Source organism: Phasianus colchicus, chromosome 3 (assembly GCF_987193195.1).
Source record: "Phasianus colchicus chromosome 3, bPhaCol1.hap1.1, whole genome shotgun sequence".
In the NCBI taxonomy this organism is placed as follows: Eukaryota; Metazoa; Chordata; class Aves; order Galliformes; family Phasianidae; genus Phasianus; species Phasianus colchicus.
In genome coordinates, this window is record NC_143438.1 from 25,099,552 (window position 1) to 25,125,287 (window position 25,736).

At 35.9% G+C, this 25,736-nt stretch overlaps 1 protein-coding gene across 4 annotated transcripts in view; it reads right to left on the reverse strand.

Annotated features, from left to right (window-relative positions):
- MARCHF6 (membrane associated ring-CH-type finger 6) overlaps nt 1-25,736 on the reverse strand; it is a 43,422-nt gene that overhangs the window by 13,485 nt on the left and 4,201 nt on the right. For all 4 annotated transcript variants that reach the window (XM_031589210.2, XM_031589209.2, XM_031589208.2 and 1 more), the window contains exons 3-18: nt 25,054-25,127; nt 17,951-18,094; nt 14,696-14,768; nt 13,357-13,525; nt 11,872-12,064; nt 11,510-11,571; nt 9,121-9,153; nt 7,948-7,999; nt 6,124-6,182; nt 5,420-5,500; nt 4,223-4,291; nt 4,035-4,109; nt 3,288-3,422; nt 2,183-2,302; nt 1,758-1,858; nt 941-1,078 (exon numbers count right to left, since the gene is read on the reverse strand). In XM_031589210.2, coding sequence (XP_031445070.1) covers nt 941-1,078; nt 1,758-1,858; nt 2,183-2,302; nt 3,288-3,422; nt 4,035-4,109; nt 4,223-4,291; nt 5,420-5,500; nt 6,124-6,182; nt 7,948-7,999; nt 9,121-9,153; nt 11,510-11,571; nt 11,872-12,064; nt 13,357-13,525; nt 14,696-14,768; nt 17,951-18,094; nt 25,054-25,127 — 1,578 coding nt within the window. The remainder of the gene's footprint in view (nt 1-940; nt 1,079-1,757; nt 1,859-2,182; nt 2,303-3,287; nt 3,423-4,034; nt 4,110-4,222; nt 4,292-5,419; nt 5,501-6,123; nt 6,183-7,947; nt 8,000-9,120; nt 9,154-11,509; nt 11,572-11,871; nt 12,065-13,356; nt 13,526-14,695; nt 14,769-17,950; nt 18,095-25,053; nt 25,128-25,736) is intronic.

Consider the following 25,736-nt stretch of genomic DNA (forward strand, 5'->3'; position numbering starts at 1 on the left):
AAACATGGACAAATTAATTCCAAAATAACTCTTGAAAATGCAAACTGAGAATGAGGTGGTAAGGTCCTCATGAGAAGTTGAAAATGTATTTCAGATTGCAATGAAAGAAAAGGACTCTCATTCACAGCATCTCAGACAAAGCTTAGCCAGTAATAACTCTAAATCCTAATAACACTCGATTTATATGATCCAAGATGAGCATGACATAGTGGAATAATGCCGATTTACTCTGAAGATAAATTAAGAAATTAACAGAAACAAAACCAACCTTATTTTATTTCCTGATGAATGAGGCAAGCAGCATATGAACTCAAAAATCATTTCAAATGTATGAACTCTGCCTGGCCATCAAAATTAAATAACTCTGCTTTTGTGATCATTTACTTTAGGTTACCAAGATGCAGTTTAAAGTATATTTTGTGACTTATCACCCATCTCTAAAATCTATAATTTTTAATAAAAATTATTAAAACCCCAAAATATAATTTTTAATAAAGGATATCAGCAACTTCAGATTGATATTCTAAATCATCTTCTCTTTACTTCAACTCATCCCTCATAGTATAAAAAAGAAGTGCATTGTGCACATGGATTGCATGAGTGACAAATATGCTCTACTGACACATCTCATTTTTTCACTTAACAGAAAGTTTACAAAAGTCTGATTAAACAAGTTGTTAAAGTTTTACTAAGCAAACTCTGTAATAGCATATGAAAGGCAGTACTTGTCAAAGACTAGTATAATTTCATAGAAAGAGGTACACCCATAGAAAATCACTACAGTAGTTTCTTCAAAAATAATTTATCTATTTATAAAAAGAACAACAAAAAAACCTGTTCAAGCTACTTGCTGGAATAACTCTCCTGAAAGCATACTGCCTTTATTAAGAGGCTAAACTACAAGCCTTATGTCCAGCTGATTTTGGCTTTCTGTACTTACAGCAAGTATCCAGCAGTAACAGTCCACGCTCGTACGAGACCTTTCAACCACTGTCTTGTATGCCCTTGTTCTAGCAAAGCTGGAAGCACCACCTGAAGCAAAAGGAGCTCTAAGGAAAGCTCACTTACTGCAGCATCACTAGAAATGGGAAGAGCAGAAAGTCAAACGTAAGTAGCATTCTGTTAGTAAACTCTTACATTGAATCATACTAACAAAACCAATAAAAATTATACTGGATATCAACAGAAAAAAATGGAACATTTTTCCTGGTATACTATTCTAAGCACTTACTAAATGCATTTAGGCATTTAAGTGCACAAGAAATTTTAGAAGAAATATTAAGAAATATAATATCCCACCATCCAATTTGCTCTTCCATATACTTTAATCATTGCTGATTCAACTATTATTTAGTAATAAAAAAATACCCTTGCTATTAAAAAATGCATCTACAGATCATTTTTATTTAATGAATAAGCAGGAAAAACAAACACAGTAGTTCTATCATAAGGCTGAAGAGAAAACTGTTTTGAAGGCATGCAGAAAGCAAACTGCTATAATTATGGAACTTCTAGAAAATGCCTTTTATTTTTCTTATCAGATCCTCATTTCACAAACTGAATGATGTACCTACATGCTTCATCATTTTACTTTTTGAGAACAGGCAAAAATTTGGTTTAATTGGAACAAAGCAAACAAAAAAAACCAACAAAATAACAAAAATAACATACCAAACAATGCCATTTTAATGCTCAAAGAGCACTTTTTTCTAGTTACTGAGAGACTGAGAAAAATCTTATTGAAATGAAATGCTTACCTGTAGAGCATAACATTATATGGAAGGAAGTTAGGCAGGAGATACTTAATAATGCGTATAGGAAGCCAGAGCATGAGCAGTACAATTGATCCAAAGACAATCTACAGAAAAGAAATTAACTATGTTAGTCTGAATAGCAGAATCAACCAACCCTACTCTCCCATCCAACTTTTCAACATGCATGATGGGTTTTTGTGCATGATGGGTTAGCCCTGGCCAAGTGACAATCATCCATTCACCCAACCACTTATTCATTCCCTTCTCCAGTTGAGTTTTCTTTATCTCAAAGAAGCGGATTCTGTTGGCAACCAGGTACAGCATCTCATCACCTTCATGGTTAAAATATTTAAGGAAAACTGTTTTCATTATATATTATTGCATAAGTTTTCTTTCGAAGTACAGAAATACATGAGAAAAGCCCTTACCACTGACAATATAAACCTCCTGAGATGTCTATAAATGGGCAAATGAATCATTTCCTGCACAGGATTGAAGTCTGGATCATTCAAATTCCTGAGAAACCATAGGACACCAGGTCTCAGTACCTAAAGCAGAAAACAGGAAACAAACATGAAGTTCTGAATTCCACGTTTTACATTTTGTATAACATTCCTGCACTTAAAAAAAAACATTTAAACATAACAGTGGCATAAAATATAACAAAACGGTACAGGGAAAGAATAAGAAAGTATTTTCATTGAGTATAAAAGAAGCAATTAACAATTACAAGCTTAGCTTTCAATTATTAATTCGAAGGCAGCAACCACACATAAAGATTATTAGTCAATTGAAACATTACAGTATGAGGGCTGCTCCAAAAGCAATGCCTCCTATTTTATTATATTGGTTCAAAACATCAGAGGTGGATATTGGTGGTATGACAGTAGAGGTTGAACCCTCCCACAAATATCCCATCCCATTCTGTTGCTGTGACAGATAGCAGCAGAGGGGCAGTCTGACAGAATGGTGTCTGACATGGGAGTGCAGATGAAGCAAAGGTGTGACACTGAATTCCTCCATGTGGAAAAAACAGCACCCACTGATACTCAATGACACTTGGTGAACATGAATGGAGACCAAACAGTGGATGTGAGCACAGTGAGGTGGTGAGTGCTGTGTTTCAGCAGTGGCAACTGTGGGTTTCCTTCACTGGTGCAGATTTTTATGGGGTGGCATGCAGGCTCTTGTTCACGGCTGGCAAAAATGCATGCTAATGGTGGTGACTGCTGAAAAATGGTGTTTTGTAGCTGACAATTTGCTCTATCAAATAGTGCTGTGCTCTTCACATCTATTGTAGTTTCCATGGAAATAAACAGGAGCCATTACTTTCTGAGCAACTTCTGTAAAATCATCATTTCATACATCATCATTTTCCACTAAAGTATGTACAGTGCTGCCCCTTCTAAATAGCACTGAAATCCAATCTACACACAAAACACAGTAGAAACAACACCTAGTTGTCAAAGATATAATAGATCAACACACAAGCGTTAACTACGTATCACATCAATCTTGTTCTTGTCAACTTACCTCTCTCAGTAAAAGAATGAAGGACGCAAAATAAAAGACGTAAACCATCCCAACTAACCAGTGCAGGAACATTGTGGTACCTGGGGCAGACTGAAAGCTTAATTCTCTATCTTTTAAAGTGGCATCAAACATTTCCTAAAAGTAATTAAAAAAAAACAATGACATTTGGCAAACTCTCACAGTTACTCTTTTTGTTTATCCTGGTGCATATACGCTATTTAACATTTAAATGTTTGTCTTACATTAATCCATAATTACAGAATTTAAACAAAAAAAACAACAGTTACTAAAATTTAGATTAAGAACAGCAAGTAGGAATCAATTTCTGATCAACAACAGAGAGAACTACTCCACTTTTTACATACATTGTAGAAGTTATAAAGCAGGGTGGCATTGTGATGGAAGCAAACACTTGTTAAATTAATTTCTTATAGCATTAGCGGAGCTATAAATTTAACTTTCTCCATTTAAAACTAATCACCTTTTCCCAGAAAAAAACATGAAGAAATTTATTCAGTACACCAGTTTGTCTATAAGCTTGTTATCACAGCGGTCTTGTACTAAGTTATATAAAGGAAAATAAAATTTGCACCGAGTGGTATCCAATCCAATTCCTTCACTCCAGCAATACTGTGTTTATAAGAACAGGAAGGTGCTATCCAACTCTTATCACAATTCTCATAAAGACCTTTTTGTTTGACTACAAACACCACTGAAAAAGTTTTTATCCCACATTTTTATACCTACCAAAGAGCATATATCCAGCCACCAGCCACAGATGAGAGGAAACACACCAATTTCTACAACAACTAATAAGGAAACCTTCAGGAGAAAAAGAAAAAAAACATCTCAGCAGATTAACAGAAATGGCTAAGAAAAGTATCATGCAAATTTTGATTGAGAGAGTTGTTTTGCTATAGAAAAGATGGGATTACCTTGACGACGATATAGCAAACTCCTAACAAACGACGTGACCGCTGGAACTTAACAAGCGCTGCCAAACCCTGAATAGTTCTGTCAAGAAAATAATACTGAAAAATACTTTCTGTAATCATCCCAGCATTTCATAGTTTAATATTAAACACTGTTATGTGGCTTACCTACAAAAAGTTTTTATAAAAGACAAAAATAAAAAAAACAAGACTTTATCAGGGCTCTCTATTTCAAAATTGATTGTGGATCTGGGAGACAAACGTGCCAGGCAACCTCCAAAAATGTAAATCTAAAATAAGAACAAACTCTCTTGAAGCATTCAACCAGAATTTCTCTCCAGAGAAACTACTACCTTTGAGAAACACATGCTATGAATAGCACTGTGAGGCCAATTTCAAAATTTTCTTTTAGGAGGCAAAACAGAGACATGCCATCAACTGTATTACCACATTTGCACTGCATGCTGGCGTAATATGGCCCACAGTTGACATGAGCTTTGTGTACATACACTCGAAGAGGAAACTGCTAACAAATATTCATTCTTCAAACTGAAGTTGAGGCAACTCCTCTAAAAAGAAGCTGTTAGGATGTGAACTATTTGCCTGTGATATTCTACCTTTCAAAAATCCACTGTTACTTAATTTTCTGTATAATATAGGCTATCATCTGAAAGCAATGCTTGCTGCAAAGACTCTGTGTTTCAGAAAGAGAAATTCAGTCTGAACACTAAAGATCTGGCAGGAGAAAGAGATTTGAATAAACTTCTTATTGTGTCCTTGGTCTTTTCACAGTCCCATTTCTCAAAATCCTGCAACTACGTAGTCCACAGCAACATCTAAGAATGGTGAGGAGGAAAAAAATAAATAGATAAATAAAAAAAATCAGAGCATCTTTACTCGTCATCTTTGACAGATCTTCAAAAGTTATCTACAGGCACTCAAACATGCCTAAAAATCTCCTAATATCCTACAAATTTGTCTTACTAAATGCCCGCAAGAGATCTGAAGCATGCAGTCCTACTGACAATTTTAAAAGGTCCAAATTTTTGTAAGCAAAAATTTCCTTCTAATTTCACTGAAAGTGCAGAGCAAAACAGTAAATCAGTTGCACCTGCAACACTTCTGTGCATCTCCAAAGTATTTCCAGAAAGACAACCCACATGTAAGATCTGAACCAGGTAACTAATGACAAAAGGATACATGACAAACTATTAGAGTCACTGCCAGCAGAACATATCCAACAATAGTTGTAATCAGACCCTCAAAGTGAGATGCTTGAACCTAGAGGGAAAAAAAAAAAACAACAGGGGAAGATTGATCAATCTCTTAGAAGGCTACACTATCATTCCATGTAATTAAGATAGTCAAAATTTCAACACTTCAAGAAGAATGACAATTTTATTAAGGTTCTTCACACCAGAGTGTGGTTGGGCACTGGAACAGGCCCCCCCCAGGGCAGTGGACATGGCACCAAATATGCTGAAGTTCAAGAAGAGTTTGGACAACCCTCTAGACATAGGGTTTGGGCGGTCCTCTGCGGAGCCAGGAGTTGGACTCAATGATCCTCATGAATCCTGTCCAACTTCCACAATTTACCTCTATACATGAAAGAACCTTACCTTACACAACCCCCTTGCCTTCAATACCAGATATGAAAACTACCCAATAGACAAAGAATGCATGAGGAACAAGGTGCTTTTAAGAAACACACACACACACACACACACACACAAAAAAAACCCAAACATACATGCATTTTCTGTAAAAGGAAGAAAGCACACTTGAAAATGACTTTTCAGGTCACTTTTCTAATCACAAACAGAAGTGGAAAAATACTACAAAAATATTGTGATTACATAAATATTGTCAGTTTTTACATTTTGAAAGTATAAAACAGTACTTACATATTCCTCAAAGCCCAGGCCAACAATGGAGAAGTGACCAATGTGGTATGGACAAAATGCTGTGTAATTTAAGCAGAAAGAAAAAAAAAGCCATGAAGACTGCTAATCAGAATCTTATTTGCAGGATGTGTTATACAACATGGTAATCATTCTATTTCTCATCAATTCTGAGAAAACAACTCAAAACCCCTTTTTCTCTCTGTACAAAGATTTGTGTTGTAATTTCACTATCCTAAAAATGCTGAAAGCTGGATTAGAACTCCCATTGAAGGACTACAAATATAAAACTGCACATACATCGCAGACTTTTCCTTTTTAGCTCATGTAGCTGTGGGGAAATTAATTAAATTTCCAGTCTTATGTACAAGACTGATATTGATCTCATACACATACTGCTGTAGGAGCCTGTTACTTTACTAATGATTCAGTTTGCTCTCGCTTTTATGATGATGAAAAATGAAAGACCTGAATATGAGGGGAAAAGACAACACTCCAATGAAGGCATGGGAAGAAACTGAGAAGGCTTTTACCTCTACCCTGAATTACTGTATTAAGAACTGTCATAATTCTTGATAACTTTCCCCCATTCTGAGGTCACAGAAGGAATGTACTGAAAAAACACAGTACTTCCCCTACTTCTGGATACCTGTGTATTTTCAATTGTATCAACCATTCACTTCAGCTCATTCTATGGTCTCACTAAGCTACAAAAGACTAAAGAATTCAAGCTCTCTTTCCTACAATACTAGAGGGAGGCAGTAAGAAAGTAAAAGAGAAGCAGTATCTGCTGTCTTTCATTTTTCCTTTCTTGCCTTTGCTATATCGTAACAATCCCCTCTGGGGACTACTGTGGACTAAATATACCCTCAAAAAGCCTGATAATCTTCTCTCTCCTCCTCGTTTTCATACAACCAAAGTGTAAAAACAAAAACAAAACAAAACCTGAAATATTTATCAAGATGTGCTATCTTAACCAATGATTAGAAAGTCTTAATCCAAATCCCTGTCAAAGAGCTTAGTGCCTCTCATTCTTCACAGTACCTGCTGAGTTCTTCATGCCCAGTGAGAACAAGTAGTAGTCAGATGAAAAATCCACAATAAATACAGACTTATTGTCTGTACAGCTACACTGCTGTATCTTGAGTGTTTTATGAGATGACTGTGCACAGTCTACCTTTTCTTTTTAATAACTTTGAGAACTTCTAATAGATCCCTTTCAATGTATAGGTTATAAACTTCTTCTGCGAGTCCTACAATAAGCTACAGAACATATGAATTAAGTCAATATAACTAACTTGTTGGAAAGAACATCACAGAAGAACTTTTGGACCAGTAATTAAGGTTTCAAATTCTTTCCCTCTGTTTTATCTACTATTGAAGTACTTCCTGAAGGGACACTTGAACTCACCAGGGCTGTGATAACTAATAGCTAGAGATCTGGCAATTATAAGTTAAGCAGTATTACCCAGCAGGAAAGATACTAAAAATAGGCTTGAGATACAAATTAAATTCCCATATCTCCTGCTCACTTACTCTAGAAAGCCATTCTTTTTTTGTTACTTTCCCACCTGGAAAACTCACTGACATCATTAAGCTTTTGCTAGATTTCCTATTTTTAAAATTATTCACTTAAAGGAATTAAACTGACAAAGTTAGAAGCACTGAAGTTTTGTTATTCATATTCCTAGTTCATTTGTGGTTCCATTTTTAAAAGTCTCAACACATATTTTGAGCCAACAGCCTTAAAATTAAGCTGCATTATCACCTTACAAAGAATTATTATTATTATTATTATTTTTAACTCTGAGAGCAAATGATACTTACCAAACACAAGTATGAACAATGTATTTAAAGATACCACCCAAAAGACATGTTCCTGCAAGGAGAACAGGGGGGAAGAAGGGAAGAAGACAAGAGAACAGTACATAAATGTCACTAAATATGAGACACAACATTGAAATATAAGACCTTATACTTCAAACATGAGACATTTATTCACTACACTACCTAATAAATGCATTCATATTTAAGAACTCTTTCTTTCATACAGGAGATAATGCAGAAATGATACTGCTCAAAACCAGCATGACTGAGCTTTCCCTTTAAAATATAAAGGGTTTCCATTTTTAAAATAGGAGATCTGGCAGTTGATAAATATGGCTAAGATGGGTTAAAGTTTTGTTGCCACTGACTCTTCACTGTCCCTCTCCTCACCCACAAGCCAAAGCCAGGCATCCCCAATGATCAGAGAGGATGGACAGCGGGAAGAATCTTTCAAACAAATGGTAACAAAGCCCACTACATGACATGCATTACACAGACCAATTTTTCAGAGGAAATAATTACCATGAGTCTCTCCACAGAAAAGTCTAAAAAAGCCAACTTTTAAGGAGGCCTTTGCTAAATTTCCTTAAACTAGAGAAACTTTGGAAATAAATTAAAAGATAAGCCCTGCAATAGGCAGACTGACTATTGTAAGATCTCAAAAAAGACTTCATATTGATATCAATAAAAATAACATATACCAAAAGAACTCAGAGCCAAGAAACACCACTGATCATCTCACACTTTAAACTCCAGCGTACACTAAAAATTCTCTGGTGCAATTTTGTTGGTATCAGAGCAAAACCAGAGAAGGTAAAATGAGGGCATTACTTTAATCATAACAAAAAACAAAACTTAAAGACTAGAACAGGGATGCAATAGCAGTGTACACTTTAAAAAAAAAAACTGACTTTTATTTACCACAGAGTACACGACCCAGAGTTATCCCATCTTGTAAGAAATTCCACTTTTATGCCACACAGAGCACCCTACTCTGTGGAACTCCTAATAAAACGGTTTCCTTGGTCATTACTTTGTACGAAAATCTATATAATTTATATCTACAAATATACACCAAATGAAATTAGACACTTCAAACAGAATTAATACAAGGCCAGTTTTCTCAAAGACAAGCCTGCTATGCAAATTTCTGAAATGTAGGATTGTACTTACTAAAAAAACCAGAGATCCATCAAGCCCAAGCATCTGCAGATATAAGAAAATTGGTTTTATTCACTCAGAAAAATACAAGTAATATATTTAATAGAAGCCTTTTTCACTCCAATTTTTAAATATTCAATAGTCAAAAGTTTTTCTATCACTCAGCTAACAGAATTCAGACAAATTCTTGATAATAATGCTGTTAACTAAGTTCTCATTCAACACTGTGATATACTTGTAGAATTATCTTAATAAAAACGTATTGATAATGTAATGGATTAATTTTATACGCTACTTCTTACCAACACTTTGAAGAATTTAACCAATAAAGATTTTATGTTTAAGAGAGATTTTAGTTTTACTGTTTAAAACTGTTTAAATAATACAGCATTAAAAAAAAAAAGCAAATTTTGTGTTCCTGATTGCAAGGTATTACCTTATGTTTCACTTAAAGAACTGCAAGAATATCATCCTACCCTCAGTGCATAAAAGCAATTAGTAACTAGATAATGTTGCCATATTCCGTGCTACTAAATTTAGAACGAAACTGGTTTACAGGAAACGAATCCTCCATCACTCCTTACGGTTGCTACAGGAAGCATCCACAGATCTACAAAAAATACAGTACCTCCCTTGTCCCCACACTTCAAGGATTATCTGTTGTTTTAGTCCTGACTCTCATAATAATGCTGCTGAAAAATGGCAGTTTTGATATTAATTTGTTCAGGGTGTTGTGCTAAGTTTCAAGATGTTAAAGCTGAACATATTTTACAAAGTAAACCAAGAGCAAATGTATTTTTGAAAATTTAGAAGGCTTGAACGTTATTTGCACAAGATAAAACAGCAGGAAAACCTACCCTGCTAAACATGAACGAGTATTGCCTATACCAGCTCATAGGCTCAGAAAAGATTGTAAGAGTTTGCTAAAATTGATTTGTACATTCATGGAGAGGCATCCAGAGTGTTTTTCACTAGTTCAACAATATGTCCCAGAACATAAAATAAAAAAAGAGAAGACTCTCCTTTCAACACATACAATATAAGAGTTCAGAAACCTGAATGTACCTATATTCTTTTTCATCAAATAGCTTTGAAAAAAAAAATAACCTAAAATTTTTCCATTAGCTACATAAAAAGATCGTGATGTGTCCCTGTCTTGGTTTTGTCTGGAATAGCATAGTTGATTTTCTTTGTAGAGGCTCATATTTTGCTGTGCTTTGTTTTTTTTTTTTTAATGAAAATTGTGATAACAAACCAATGTTCTCAATTGTTGCTGAGCTGTGCTTAGATAGAGCTAAAGACTTTTCTGCTTCTCATGCATGCACAAGAAACTGGGAGAGAAACCATAACAGCTGACCCCAAGTGACCAAAGGATATCTCATACCACATGGCACCATGCTCAGCAGTAAAAGCTGGAGCAAAAATGGATGAAGGGGGGAGGACACTGGGAGTGATGGCATTTATCTTCCCATTAAACCATTACAAGTAGTGAGCCGTGCTTTCCTCAAAGTGGCTGAACACCTGCTTGTCAATGGGAAATAGCAAATTAATTCCTTGTTATGCCTTGCTTGTGTGTTTGGAGCTTTTATTTTTATCTAATGAACTGTCCTCATCTTAAACTATGAGTTCCTGCACTTTTACATTTTCAATTCTCTCATCTCAACAGGAGAAAGTGAGGAAGTAGCTGTGTGTTGCTGAACTGCCTGTTGAGTTTAAATTACAATCCCTTATAATGAAATGAGGATTTCTAGACCTTGTTCAAGGCAACAACTGTCTCATAACCTAGAAATAGAATAGCTAGATTTAGAGCTGCCTGCCTTGGACACTAGTAAACAAAATGATCATAGCATACATCACATGTCTAACTATGGAACCTGTGTGACCCGTAAACAAAACAAAAACAATATTACATTAACATGCTCCATCATTTTTTATTAAATGTATTTATCTTTTACAAATATGCAAATGAAGTATGTAATAAGAACTTCAGTTTTCCTCTTTTCTTTAATTTGATTGGTACTTTCAGGATTACAAAAGTGAAGTACTGAACTATATATCACATAACACCTGTATGCTGTTAACATGGTATAGCATTCTCAACAGAAGCTGCAATTCATTTCTAAAACTGACCAATCAGCTGAAGATTCTGAAAGGTCTCTGCTAAAAGATCTTAAGCTGTTACTGCACAGCAAATCAAAGAAATAACTTTCTGATGCTTAGGGAGTAGTAATAATAATAATATCCTGTCTTTAACCCACTGACTTCATTTCAGGTCTTACTGCAGTTTTCACACTGGCCAACAGTGCTTAAATGTATCCCAAATAGATTTTGTTGCAGCAATACTGCATATCATTAAATACAAACCAGAGAGAAATGGCTCAAGAAAATTATTCCTACTTACTCGCTCCCAAGTAAGCTCTTCTGCTGCTCGATCCCATTCCAAAGCATTCCAGTTCATGTCATCTGAGGAGACAAAGGCCATTCTTACAGCTGTCAGACTCACCCAAAAACAGATGTAACCACTCCACACACGGTCTTCAATGAAAAAAAGAGCTAAGGTGCATAACATTCAACTCATAAATGCTGACAGCTTTCCAGTGAGCTTTAACACTCAAGAGAAATGCATGAAATTTGCAAAAGCAGGAAGATAAATCGAAGCAGAAACTTACACAAATAGCTTCCTTGAATTATTAGAGTTCTATTTTCAACAGTTTCATTTATATTAAAAAATTTAGAACATTACTGTTTTGAGTCACCTGTTACCTTGTGCTCCATTGTTTGCATCTGCTGCATCTTCTACTACAGCATCTTCTTCATCTTCGTTATCCTCCTCCTCTTCATCTACCTGCTCTTCTTGAATTTCTGGGTTCTCACCTACAACTGCATCGTCAGCAGCTGGGTTAGCAGGCTGATCAAGCACAGCATTTTCAACAGCTCCATTTGCAACAGCCTGAGCCTGCAGAAACAGGATGCAGTACTCAGTTAAACTGCTTCTACCATCTTTGTACTTTATCCTGTATTCATAGAAAAACAAAACAATTACTTTTTTTTTTTAATTTAGATAAGCATTAAATGGCAACAATAAATCTCTTAGAAGACAAAGAGAAACATTCAGAGTTCTAAACAAACTAGCTGATGTTGGAAGAGGCCTCTAGAGATCACCTAATCATCTCATCTACTCAAAGCAGAGTCAGCTACAGCAGGTTGCTCAGCGCTGTTTCCAGGTGGTGTTCAGGTAACTTCACAATCTCTCTCTTTTTTAAAAAAAGGTCCAAATGAAATTGCCTGTACTTCTACTTGCAGCTATTGCTTTTTGTCCTGTCACTAAATACTACTGAGAAACCACTGTATCTGTCTTTTATACCTACCGACCATGCATTTATACACACTAACAAGGCACATCTTGCCCAAGTAGAACAGTAAGCTGCTCTTAGCCTCTCCAGTTCTTTAATCATTTCTATTGGCTCTTTGTTTAATCTTCTGTTGGCCCTTCAGTATGTCCACTCCCCTACTGTACTGGAGAGTCCAATACACTCCAAATGTGGTTTCACCAGTGCTTAATAGAGAAGAACTTTCTGGAGCTTATGAAAACTGTCAGTAAATTAAAAAGATAATCGAAGGATGATTTAAATAAATCAAACTAAGGATTTGTATCTCACTTTTTAAAAAGCTGACATATTAAAAAACATGTAAAACTTTAATTAAATATTCCCCCCCATGCATGTACTGCTTGTATCACCTCTTCTCCTACACAAGAGTCTCCTCAAAGAACAAAAAGCAAACGAGTAAATTGGGGTCAAGTGAGAGGTCAGAGAATCTGTAACTTCAGAGGTTTCAGAAAGCTTCCAACTACTTACAGAACAGTGAATTGATACCTCATGAACTACCAAAATAAAAAAGACAAAAATGGCATTTTCATTTACTGTAGTTGACAATTCAGCTCTATATGCACAAAACTTTCTTTAAAAAGTATAAAATACAGACAAGTAATTGTCATAAGAACCTACACAATTTTAAAGCTACCTAACAAAAATGATACTGAAACAAATCCATTACCATTCCACTTTATAGACCGTCAAGAACTGAACAGTGACATTAACATATTATATAGAAGCATATGTTCAACCTCTGTACATGTACAAATATACACCAGAATCAGATGAAATTACTGTTGGGTTCGATAACATATTAATTCACATAAACACATTTTCTGTATTTATTACGAACTATTGAGCAGTTAAGTTTTACCTCGTTTTGTTGACCAACACCATTGAGTGGTTGCTGCTGATTCTGTTCTAACCACTGCGGTGCTCCTCCATGGACAATCTGCTCACGTAACCAAACAAGGCTGATAAATGCACACAGAGTGCATGTCACCACAAAACAACCCTGCAAACAGTCTGCCAATAAGTTCTCCCTGTTAAAGAGAAAACAAACATTAATTAAAAATGTATACTGCTTATTAAGATTAAACTTGTTAAATACCTCAAACAAATCTTCCCAGTTCAAATCAACAAAAATCCACATTTGTGTGAAAAGCTGAATTTATTTGTGTGTCTAGTGAAGAAACTCTATGATTTATTTTTTAAAACTCTCCTGAAAGGCAGTTTCTCTAAGTTCGTGTGTACAAGCAGTTCTAAGCACCAAGATAAATTCTAATTTGGTAAAGTTTATATGTCCCTCTGTTTTGACTTTTGAAATTACTACTGTTCGAGTAGAAATATTCCTGTAGAAACAAGATAAAAAGAAGCTTCAAGAATAGTTCAGGAAAAAGAACATTCAGGAAAAGCTTAGCTAATAGGTAAATGAAATTGCTATATCAAAGTTGTTTCTTGTAGAAAAAATCTGTCTTTGCTACAGCAAAAGATGTGTTTATGCACCAAAATGTTTTATCTGCAGAGCTACCCTAAAAACAAACGGAACTGCTGTGTCTGTCTTTGATTCAACTTCTCAGGCAGTCTTATATCCCAGGTATTCTTTCTTCCACTCTACTTTAGAAAACCTGAAGTATCAACTCACATAAAACTGTAAAGCAGGAGCAAAACAACATTCAGCTAGGCAGCTGAAACTAGGGTTTCATATAAGGCAAGAAATACTTGAATTAAGCAATGCTCTCTCCTATCCCAGGTGGTCCCTCTCACTTACTTTCACCCTTTTACTTCTCCTTGACCATACTGAATTTGCTCAGGAAACTGACTAACCACACTAAGACTTTTAAAATAAGGAAGAAATATGCAATCAGAGTACTTTGCCATGCCCTGAGAAGCATCAATCTGGCTCTCTATGGAGCTATACAAATACTTGTGCTTGCACGGTACAGTAAAGACCACAGGCAGCAAAAATCTAAAGTGACACTAGAAAAGGTGACACCAGATGCTACTGAAATCAACTCTGTCAAAGAAATACACGTCAAAGCATTGTGAAGCTGTACTTGGACACACACAAGTCCTTTATTTTTCTCCCTAAATATAGGTTCTGTAGACTGCAATGGATGCAAAAAAAAAGGTGAAGAAAGGGACATTAAGGAACCATTTTCATGATTATCTACCTAGAAAATTTCTTTGTATCAGCCTGGTTAAGTACTTACGTTGATAGAATATCTAATGGCAGTGTCAGTAGTGAGCTCACAGAGCCAGTAAACAAGCACTTGTAGATACGACCTGCAGGAAAAAAAAACACAAGCATGGTATAAAGTTGTTTTTTGTTATCGTCTCATTTGGAGTTATTATCTTTTCACTTGACTTTTTAAATAATTTAACACAATTTAATCCATAAGCAAACTGATCTCAAACTACTTTTTCCTTACAGACTTCATTCTTCAATATCAGCACTAAGATCTGTAGTCAGGAAGTCTGGAACAGATCTTGTGTGCAACACTTTAGACAAAGGACACCAGCCATTAAATCCTTGTCACACCTCTTGGATAATTCTTGATTGGTGCTAAGGAACTGATTTTAAATTTCCTTTTCATGCACAGCTGCCACTTAAGATCATTTTGTTTTATCCCTTTCTAGTCTTAGGTAAAATTCATGAATTTCAGAGTTATCTTGTCTTCCTTACATAACTTATATAACCTATAACTCCAGTCCTGTTCCCTTCGCTTTCTTGACCCTTTATGGTTAGGTCTGTTTGTTTTCCCTCTTCTTTGGAATGAAATCACATATAGAATGCTCTTTGGCAATCAGCAAATATTTTTTGATCCTTCTCCTTTTTTTTTTTTTTTGCTGGTGCTCACATACCCAATTCCATTCACACCTTACTCATACAGATGCAAGTAATCCTATTGCAAATATCTACAATTTTAACCACCGTGTGACTACACGAAATGTATACAGAACTGCTCTCTTCATCTATACAATTTTTAAACTGGCAATTGAATCACTCCAGAAACATAAACTCAAGTGCAACGTTGGAATGTGATTTCTTAAGCTAGAGACAAAGGAAGCTCTTTAGATAACCCATCTCACACTATGGCACTTCCCACTGCCTTACCATACACACCCACTTTACTCAGAGTGTTCATGTCTCTCTTATCCATGTACTGCAGAAATACTTTGGGAATTTTGCCCTGGGAACTAAGAGGCTAAATCCAATTATCACAGAGAATAAAGCCACTTTGGATTAAATTGGCTCAATTAATTCCACTTCTCTGAACAGATCACAATGTGTCATATAATTAACTTTTTCCATCTAAATATGCTGCATGCCAGGAGAACAGAAACAGCCTACCAGCCCACTGGGATTAGGCTGAGGGTAAGTTTATAGAGAGAAATTCCTTGTACCCACCCATCTCAGATAGAAAGGCCACAAAAAAGTGAAATTACCAAAAAAGAATGAAGAATTTATTCCCCACCATGTTTGCCCATGAATGAGATAACTGCATGATTAGCATGACAATCTGGAAGATGAACATTTAATTCTTTGTTCAAGCAAGTACCTCATTTGGGATATGCTACATAAATAACTTGGCAGACAGTTTTCTTCTAGGTACAAAATAAGGAGAAAAACACTTATTTGTGAAGCCAGCTACACACAATTATGTGAGCCACATGCGAGAATAAGGGGGAAATCAAAGTAGACTTGATATCAGATGACAAGACTTACAAAAGATTCTATTGCTGAAACAAGTATTGATAAGGGAAATAAATGGATTTTTCAAGGTTTGTTAGACTGAATGGCTCTATCACATTGGTTATCCTATGCAAACACCATTCACAGCACACTAACTCCTAAAGGAATCCATTAGGAGGGTCACACCATTTATAATGTGACATAAACGAAGAATTAAGACAAAGTAAAAGAGCTTGGTATTGAAATCGTAGTTATAATCCAGTCGTATTGACTTACTAAATGAATATTAAAACTAACAATGGCACAATGACATTTGTAAAAATAAATAAAGAAATCAATGAAGTACTATATACTTAACTTGTAGGTGGTGACTCTTGGTAACAATTATCACTGAAGAGTCATCATCAGCTTTTCAGACAGTTAAGAAAATTAAGTGCTTCCATGAATGTACTGAATATTTATTTGCTGTCCTTAGAAAATTTTAATAAGAGAAGTGCATGATATCTACACTTTGTAAATCAAAGGTAGAAACCAAGATTTGTCAAAAACCCCAGGAATAAAACTCAGTTTTCAGAAGAAATTATGTTCCTCAAAATGAAATTTTTAAAGGGGAAAGAAATAAGAAAAATATGATAAAAGAAAAAAGACGAAGTGAGAAAGGGAGAAAAAGATTACCAGAATGAAATAATGATACAAGATATTTTGAAAACTTCTGGCTGGTTGCAATGTATCCCAATAACCAGAGGACTCGTATAGAACATTTTTTCTTTCACACTGCTGTAAAATTCAAAATTGCTAACATTTCCCATTTGCAGAAGTTTGCAGTTCAAAACCCTGTAAAACAGATAGCTAACAAAGGTCAGAGCAAAAGCTATGCTAAAATCAGACACCTGAAGAATTTTAACTTTTTCTAGTTTTAGTATAGATGATTTGTCATCATGTTTACAATGTCCAGAAATGCTCTTTTTCATGCACAGAAAGGACAAACTACAGGAATAGGATCACTCTTTGATAGGTGATGCTGGTACTGTGCTACTCTCCAACTAAGCCAGCATCAGCTACACTTGAAAGCACAGAACATATTGAGAAACTGACTAGGGAGGTTCGTTCACTGGCATTCCATTGTTCTTTTCAAAGAGTATTCTACCATTTCTAAGGATGCTCTTCCAATCACTTTCCTCACCGAACACTGTATTTCTCATCCCTTCTTTTTAATCTTCTCTTCATTTTTAGCTTGTTGAAACCTCAATAGTTCTCTGTTTGTATTTGAAAGTGAATTTCAAACTAGATGCTGCAACAATTTCAATGTGTGCTCCTATTTTCTAGCTAATTCTTTAACTACCTACAGATGCCTTTAAAGATTGCTTTAAAAACAGCTTTACTGTCCAGTTTATGCATGACTTAAAAGGAATTTCAATTTTCATACTAACAAAAAATTTGCACTTCTTTTTAGACAGTTAAAAAATAAAATTACAACTCTTCTAGTCAAATATTAACAAATAGTATCAAATTAAAACTTCCATACACATTTTCAAGACGACAATTAAAAATTGGCATTTTACTGCGGTAAAAAGTTTAAAAGCTTTTATGCATTTTCTCCTGTCTCGACACCTTGATGCATTGCAGTACTGGCTCAAGAGCCAATTTCTGACTGAAATAAGTCAAATCATGTTTTTAAGTAACCCAACAATACCCACACAAAGCTTTTCCGAACCAAGCAACAAATTTTCCTGTGTATCCAAGTATTACAGCACAGTAAATGTGTACTCACATGCAGTAAGAGGTACTACTCCCAACCACGCGAAGGCCACAAGTGTGTAATGAAACCAGTACCGTATTGCTGTGCCAATACTCGTAACCAGTCCAGCAAAGATGTCTTGGATTGGAAGCCGTGAAGGCATATCTGGGGAATAAACTGTGTAGAAAAGGCATTTATTAATCAGCTCAGCCTTTAAACAAGCATTTACGTAGAAGACCTGAGAGCTACAAAACGTTTGTATTTGAGAAAAATCTTACAATGAAAATAAGCATATTCTACAGATTTCCAACAGATCACTCCAAATAAATAACAAAAAATGTCATGACACATCTGTTACATTATACATTGAGTTTAATAGGAAAATCAATATGCTCCATGCTAGTTTCTGACTAAGAGATGTTGTTTTCTTAATAGCTTTACTACATTCACTGCAAAGTCAAAATAAGCTGAAGCCTGCAAGAAAAAGTAGGTTTTAAATTCAGCAGCTCTCCCACTTAACATCACCTGGAAGAGATCCCTATTACTTACAAATCTAGTTCAAGGAAAAAGCACATGGAACAAGATAAATCGCCAGTTTTGCATTCTCTCAATTTGTACTAAATAGTTCAGCCCAAACTTGCTATCCAACAGGACAAAATTCAGCAAAGAAAAAACACAGTAAAGCAGCATAAACTGAAGGCAACTAATGAATTATCTACAAATGCTGAAATTTATGCAGATAAACTTTCATTTTCAAAGGATATCAATTTCTACTACAGTCCCACCTATTAAGGAACATGTGGCAATTCTCATAATAGTAAATTTTCTTGACCTTTTTAATTGAACACACATATACAACATAAGTCTCACTACGTTCAGAAGTCAAGAAAAATAACGTCAAAGTTTTTTTAATGTGCATTCACTTTTATTACCTGAGTCCGTAGATAAAAGAGCTGCACGACAGTTCATTAACCTTTGAGCACGTCCCCATTTCTTTCACAGTGCTACTGATATCTCTAACTTATCCTTCCCTAAATGCTACTCAGATACGGAACCGTACCTTTCAGATTACAGGCACTGATTACCTCAAGTCTTCATGGCACTTTAAGCAATTGGAAACATTTATTTCTAACATTGTCATTACATACAAGTAGTTTCTGCACATCTATATGGATGCCTAGAAGTCATAATGTCCAGCATCAATATCAGATGTGAATGAAGAAGATAAACTACAGTTTAGCACAAAGATATTGCTGCCTGGACAGTTGGCAGTTACACTGGTAACTTGTGACAGGTGAACTTGAAGATATCAACACATTTAACCTGGACTATTTTTTGAAAACCTGACGTACTTTTAGCCATATAAGTGACCTACATTTTTCTTTGTAAGAAATATTGGAGAAAAATTTTCCACCCTCTTATAAAAACCTTTTGTCTGCAAGTCTGAAAAACACTGCTTCATGCCATCCACCTGCATTCACTTTTTCTCTAAGCAACAACCCTGCTCTCTTTAGGTGCATTCATGCTTTTACCCAGAGAGAAAGCCTCTATGTGAGAACAGACCACTTCTTTTCTCTCCAGGGACACTTCCCTAAGTATCTGTATTGTAAGGAGAACACAGGAGCAGCACAGAAGAACAGCATCAATACGCAAAGGAATGCAGAGAGTTTGGTGCACTTTAACAATAAGTGGATTGTGTGTGACTGTTTTGCTGTTACTTTGTGTAACTGTGAGATAAACCTTAACTAGTTTTAGGTTTCAAAGGCACTCGGCAAACAAACAAAATTCATTAATAAAGGACTAAAATAAAAGTGTAACAGAAGGGGAGTATAAATGTGAGAGCAGCAACTGGAGAGCACCACACAAATACGTTTTGACATTGTCTACCAATTGCCAATTTTCTTATTACAGAATCAGATTTACTATGCAATTGGATAGAACCACAGAAAATACTCATTCAAGACTTACTAACAATCTCAGCTCACGCTGAATGAACGTCCCTGATAACTTAATGAGGAGATAAGTAGATTTATGTTAAGTGTGCTAAAAGAATACCTACTTATAGCGTATTTCTTACTGTATCACTCAGACAAGACATAACTCAGCAGACAGCTCGAGGATTATTTTTTTTAATCTTGAAAAAACGTATTTTTGATCAACACTTTGGAACTACAGAGGAGGCTACGAGGAAATCAGTCATGATTTAGTTGTTAAAGGGAAGCTGTGAGAGTTTAAAGCAATTAAAAAAATAATACTCTTTCATGAAATTGTGTAAACAGGGGGGTCTGTAAGAAGAACCCTTGTAAGAAGAATGCCCATCCTAGCACAGTAAAACTGCACTGGTAATTTTACATACTAATTTTTCTAAAGGCTCCACAATGACAACAGAGCATTCAAACAAACACACAATATTGCTACTGCTCAGGGTGAGTTGAGTTACATCCTCCAAATCTTAATCCCTGGTGATGCCAGCAGTTGGGTAGGTGGGTGCTGAGAGAACTGATGTTTTTCTTGACTTGCCACATTTTCGTAATACATTAAGCTTCTATCTAGTTCATTTTGACTTCTCTGCCCGTTTGAGCCACTGAATAGAAAGGTACAATGAACAGTCCACTAACCTAAGTGTGCTCAGTTACTTGTTATTCCTTATTTATGTACTCATTTGTTGAAGAAGGCCCACATCCTTACCCAATTTTCGGGGAAACAGTTTGTCAATACATTTCAGCTGACAAAAAGATCCACAACAGAAAAGTAGGAAAGAATTCCCAGTGCTCTATCCTACCCTCAGGCTTATTACAGGAAGCATTCTTAGCATTCCCATTTCCTCAGAGGTTGTTTAGTAAACAAACACTACATAGTTGTGCTTTGACCAACACAATGGACACAATCTGCTGACCCTAAATAATAACCACTAAACTTCCCAACAAGTAGAACAAATGAACACTTTCAACTTAATCTTTCCTTGCCATTTTTTTCCAAATACCGAAGCTAATCCAAATGAAAACTATCCTGCAAGTGCTATTTTCCTTGCAAGGAAGTGTAAGAGTTAATAGCCATGACACAGGCAGTACAGAAAGAAGCTCCAATCAGAGCAGTATCCCAGCAACAGAAGTATATACAGGTATTAAAATACCCCACAACCCCAAACCTGTTATGTTGATACAGTGTATAATAATGATTAAAAATATTAAGAAAACCATGTAAGTTCAGGCTTCACTTTTGTTACTTGCAGGATTAAAAAACAAAAATGAAGGGAGCATCAGCATCACCTCCACTCCAAGAGGTTATAAATGCCAGGTGCACAACAGAAAACATACAGTACCAATACAGAGAGAACACCTTGCTCTTCCTAACCATGAAATTCTCTTGCTTCTCTTCCCTATCCCACAACTGCAGCAAATCCCTGTACAAACCTACCCACAATTTGAAACTGATACCAAGGCAACTGTCCAGGAATTTCCTTATGTCCTAAAGGGTTACTCCCAATGAACAAGTTGTGCAGGTTTAAGTATGTTACAAGCTTGTTCATTTCCCCCACTTATGGCTAGTTTTGCCATGAGGTAGTAAGTGGATGAATACACGTGAACAGGTCCAGGGAAGTCACATATAATATTGTAAAGAACTAATATGAAATACAACAAAGTTATCTGTGCTTTTCATGCTGCTGGCCAGTAGCATTCTGAAAATACTAACCTTCCTCCTAGAAGGAATTAAATATCCTGAGTGTTTTTTTAGCCAGTTTGTGTTATTTCTATAGATTTTATGGCTTCTGCAAGTCCCTTCCTACATCTTACTACATTGAGGGAACCAGAACTGCATAAAGAAAAGCAACACCCTTCAGATATATACTCACCCTTTCCCTCCCAAAAAACATAAACAAAACAACCCTATTCTACAAGGTTGAAGATACTGGCCGCTGTGTTAAAGTTTGTCCAAGCGACCAGATAAGAGTTACCCCATTTTATCCTTCAATTAAATCTTACTGTAAATAATGAGCCCAAGAAAATGGGTTACTCACTTCAGTGTAATTACAGGATGACATCTTACAGATCATTTTGCTAAAGATCCAGAAGTTTGGACCTGAACAAACTAAGTAAAACTACAAACAACATGCAATTACTAAGCAACATTCTTCCGTACACTACTTAAGAACATGAATACATCATCAGGTAATTTGCCTTCATCGTTGAACACTTTAGAGAATGATCCTACTTTTCAAAAGAAAAATCAGTTCCTTCACATCCCTCCAAAGATACAGACTGAACCTCCTACTCTCTGTTTCCTTCCTTATACCCAGTAACTAACCCAGCACGTAGTTCAGGTTCTAAAATACAAGATGTTACTGAATTTAGAGACAGTGAAGGACTTCAGAATATATGCACTAGAATCATAGAATCCCTAGAGTTGGAAGGGACCTCTGAAGGCCATCTATTCTAACTGCCCTGCAATGAATAGGGACACCACAGCTACACCAGGTTGCCCAGGGCCTGATCCAGCCTCACCTTGAAAGTCTCCAGGGGCATCAACCACAGCACTGGACAACCTGTGTGCCAGTGCCTCAGCACCCACATTCTAAAAGATTTTTTCTCCTTACATCTAACACCTAAATCTGTCCTCTTTGAGCTTGAAAGCATTTCCAATTGTTCTATCACCACAGACACTGCTAAAGAGTCTGTTTCCTTCTATCCTTTAGATACTGAAAGGCCACTAAAGAATAGCATTAGGAATATTTCACGAATACTCTGCATACTCCATTACACTGGCAAAGGAACATTTTTTCCAGAATGACAGCAACAGCCTCAATAAGCAAATCATGGCAACATAAAAGAGGAATTGCTGGTATTACAGCAGAGTGAAGTTTTCTCAACTCAGTGCCTACCAGCTGAAGCACGGATACTGGCTACATAAATGTGTTTATTCCACCACATGCCATGGTAAATAAACTGCTAAGAGCTTTACACCTGGCACAGTTATAGGCCAGAACTAACTTTATTATGGATGACTGGCATATACATCAATCCCACCAATTCCGTCTCCGCATTTCCATTTTCTCTCTAGCATGCATGACCTTCCCAGCCCCCACAAGCAGATCCAGTTTCCACACTGCATCTACAAATTATTTTTCAAATACAGAGGGATAAGAGAAACTAAGGAAAGCATAATTGCATGAATTTCAGGTGTGAAGGAAGTGGTGAAACAAGACATGCTGGGTAAAGAGGACTGAAGAAATATGTGCTAGCTAACTGACATGTGCTACCACTGTATGCAGCCTGGTAGGAAAAATAAAGCATATATACATATAGGATATATATAGCATATATATATATAGGATAATTTGTGCTATGTGGGAAGCCAAGAAGAAAATGTTATCAACTGATAGTGCTAAGTGTGCAGAGCAGCCGCTCATGACAGAGAAGGATAAGTAAATCTTTGCTAATAAGGTTCCCCAATTGCCAGTTTCAAGGCTCCTGTAACAAATGCTAATTTGCTAAACCACAGTGATTCAATCACATTTTCTCATGTGTCCATAATCTGCAACCACATTACAAGCTGTGCTGGTAACAGATAAGTCAGTCAAGGATAAAACTTCTGCAGGAACACCTGTATTGATTGCAGCAGTAAAGACATTTTCTAGTATCAACATTAACATATATATTAAAACCCAAGCATTTGAAACCTCTCATCACTTTTCTTCTAAATCTTAATGAAAACAACAGGCTTTTGTCTTTTTTCCCTCATACAAAATTAGAATGTCTTCTTCCTTATCTCTTTTACATTTCTTACATAGGGTCTCTGCATTACTGAAAACGAATAATCTGAAAGCATGAGAGATAGCTGAGATCAATGCAAAATATGCTGTTCACTTCACAGAGGTCAGACATAGCACTGTACACTTGGATACTGATAATCTCAACAATTTCCTAATGTGCCAAATTAATAGTTGACAGAAATGGAAAATTCTGAGATTCAATACATACAGGGGTAGGTGCATCATACAATCTTTGAAAAGGAAAATGCACGCACTAACATATGGCTCTTCAGCCTCAGTAGTCTGAACCAATACACAGCCAGTTAAGAAGGATGGGGAAGAAGACAGTATGAAAGCTCAGTCCTTCCATCAGGGACAAGTCACCCTGAAAGGGAACTTTGATTTTGATTATACCAAATATGTAAAATACTAAACCCAAATCAAGATAGCTTCTACAGCGTAGATACTAGTTGGTAAAATACACCACCACATGTCTGTGGTTCTAGTGGCTGGCAACCCTGCCCTTGGCAGGAGGGTTGGAGCTAGATGATCCCCCTAAGATCCCTTTCAACCCAAGCCGTTCTATGATTCTATGACCTGCACTATGAAGAGCCAAGTTTAACACCAGTAAAAAGTAAATCAGCATAAATAAGTGTAATGAGAAAAATACACAGCAAACATTACCTGTTCAACAGTCAGTAATGTGGTAATACTAAATAACAAACCTAGCCTGCCACCAAGCCAAAGGGCTTCACTTATTCCTACCACTATTAGCCAAAATGTAATTAATAACTATATAAAGATACAGCCATTTTTATGACAACTTATTGAACTGAATCTACCATAACAGGCAGTGTAATAACTGGTAGTTACTGTATCTTGACTGAAATGCAAGTGGAAAAATTATTGTTTGCATTACTGTCACAACTCTTTGAACTGAAACTGCCAGAAGTCATATGGCATTGTCACAGGTAGACAGTTCAAAGGTCACTGAAAACTGTGTTGCAAATTCAAATTTCACCTTAACATTCAGATATCCAAACAGCCAGTCAACAATAAATATAATAAATAAATAACAACAATAAAATAAATAAATAAATAGCCATGTGCACTAAACATGTTGACAGTAATAGTGTAAGACTAAGGAAGTCAGAACAGGTAAGAAAGATGCTTCTGTTACAGCTCATGTAAGGTTATGAAAGCTTCATATTATCTATCATTTAAACAATTCACATCTGTGATAATAAAGAACTAATTCAAGCAAGAATTCAGAAATTAAAAAACAAGTGTGGGCCTAGTATGCTGAATGAAAAAGTAATCACTTCACAAATACTACAATAAAAAGAAATGAAGTTCTGAAAAAACAGGAGCAGCGAAACATACTTACTTGGTGTGAAAGCAAATCTGTGCTTACATAATTCACAGTATTCTTTTCTGCTGTGTTTAAGCCACTGAACTAAGCTGAAACAAAAAGTGATCACATTTAGACATGCTATTACATCTTTCCCCATTCTTCTCTGTAACAAAAAGCAAATCAGTTATCTGTTTCAAACAAAGCAGAACTTTCATACCATCATGGAGGACAAACTAACATGTTTATTAAGTCTACTTAGGCCACAAAGTTTCAAAAAGTAGAAAAGAAAAGCTGAGTTCCCCAGGGAGGTGGTTGAGTCACCATCCCTGGGTGTGTTTAAAAACAGTTTGGATGTGGTGCTCAGGGACATGATTTAGCAGACGGTTGTTAGAGTTAGGATGGTATGGCTAGGTTGTGGTTGGACTTGATGATCTTGAACCTGAGTGATTCTATGATTCTATGATACATCTTCAATTACATCGCTTACACAGACAAAGTACATTATCAAGTATGTATGTTACTGAAAATGGTAACGACTGAAAGCACATACCCTCATGTGGATACTGACTGGGAGTACCAGTCCATAAAAATATTTCAAGATTTAAAACCACTCTATCTGTGAAAGAATGACTATTAAAATACAATCAAAAGGAGAGCACATCATAGACTAGAATTATAGTTTCCATTTTTAGGACTTCCCCAATCGAACATCACCT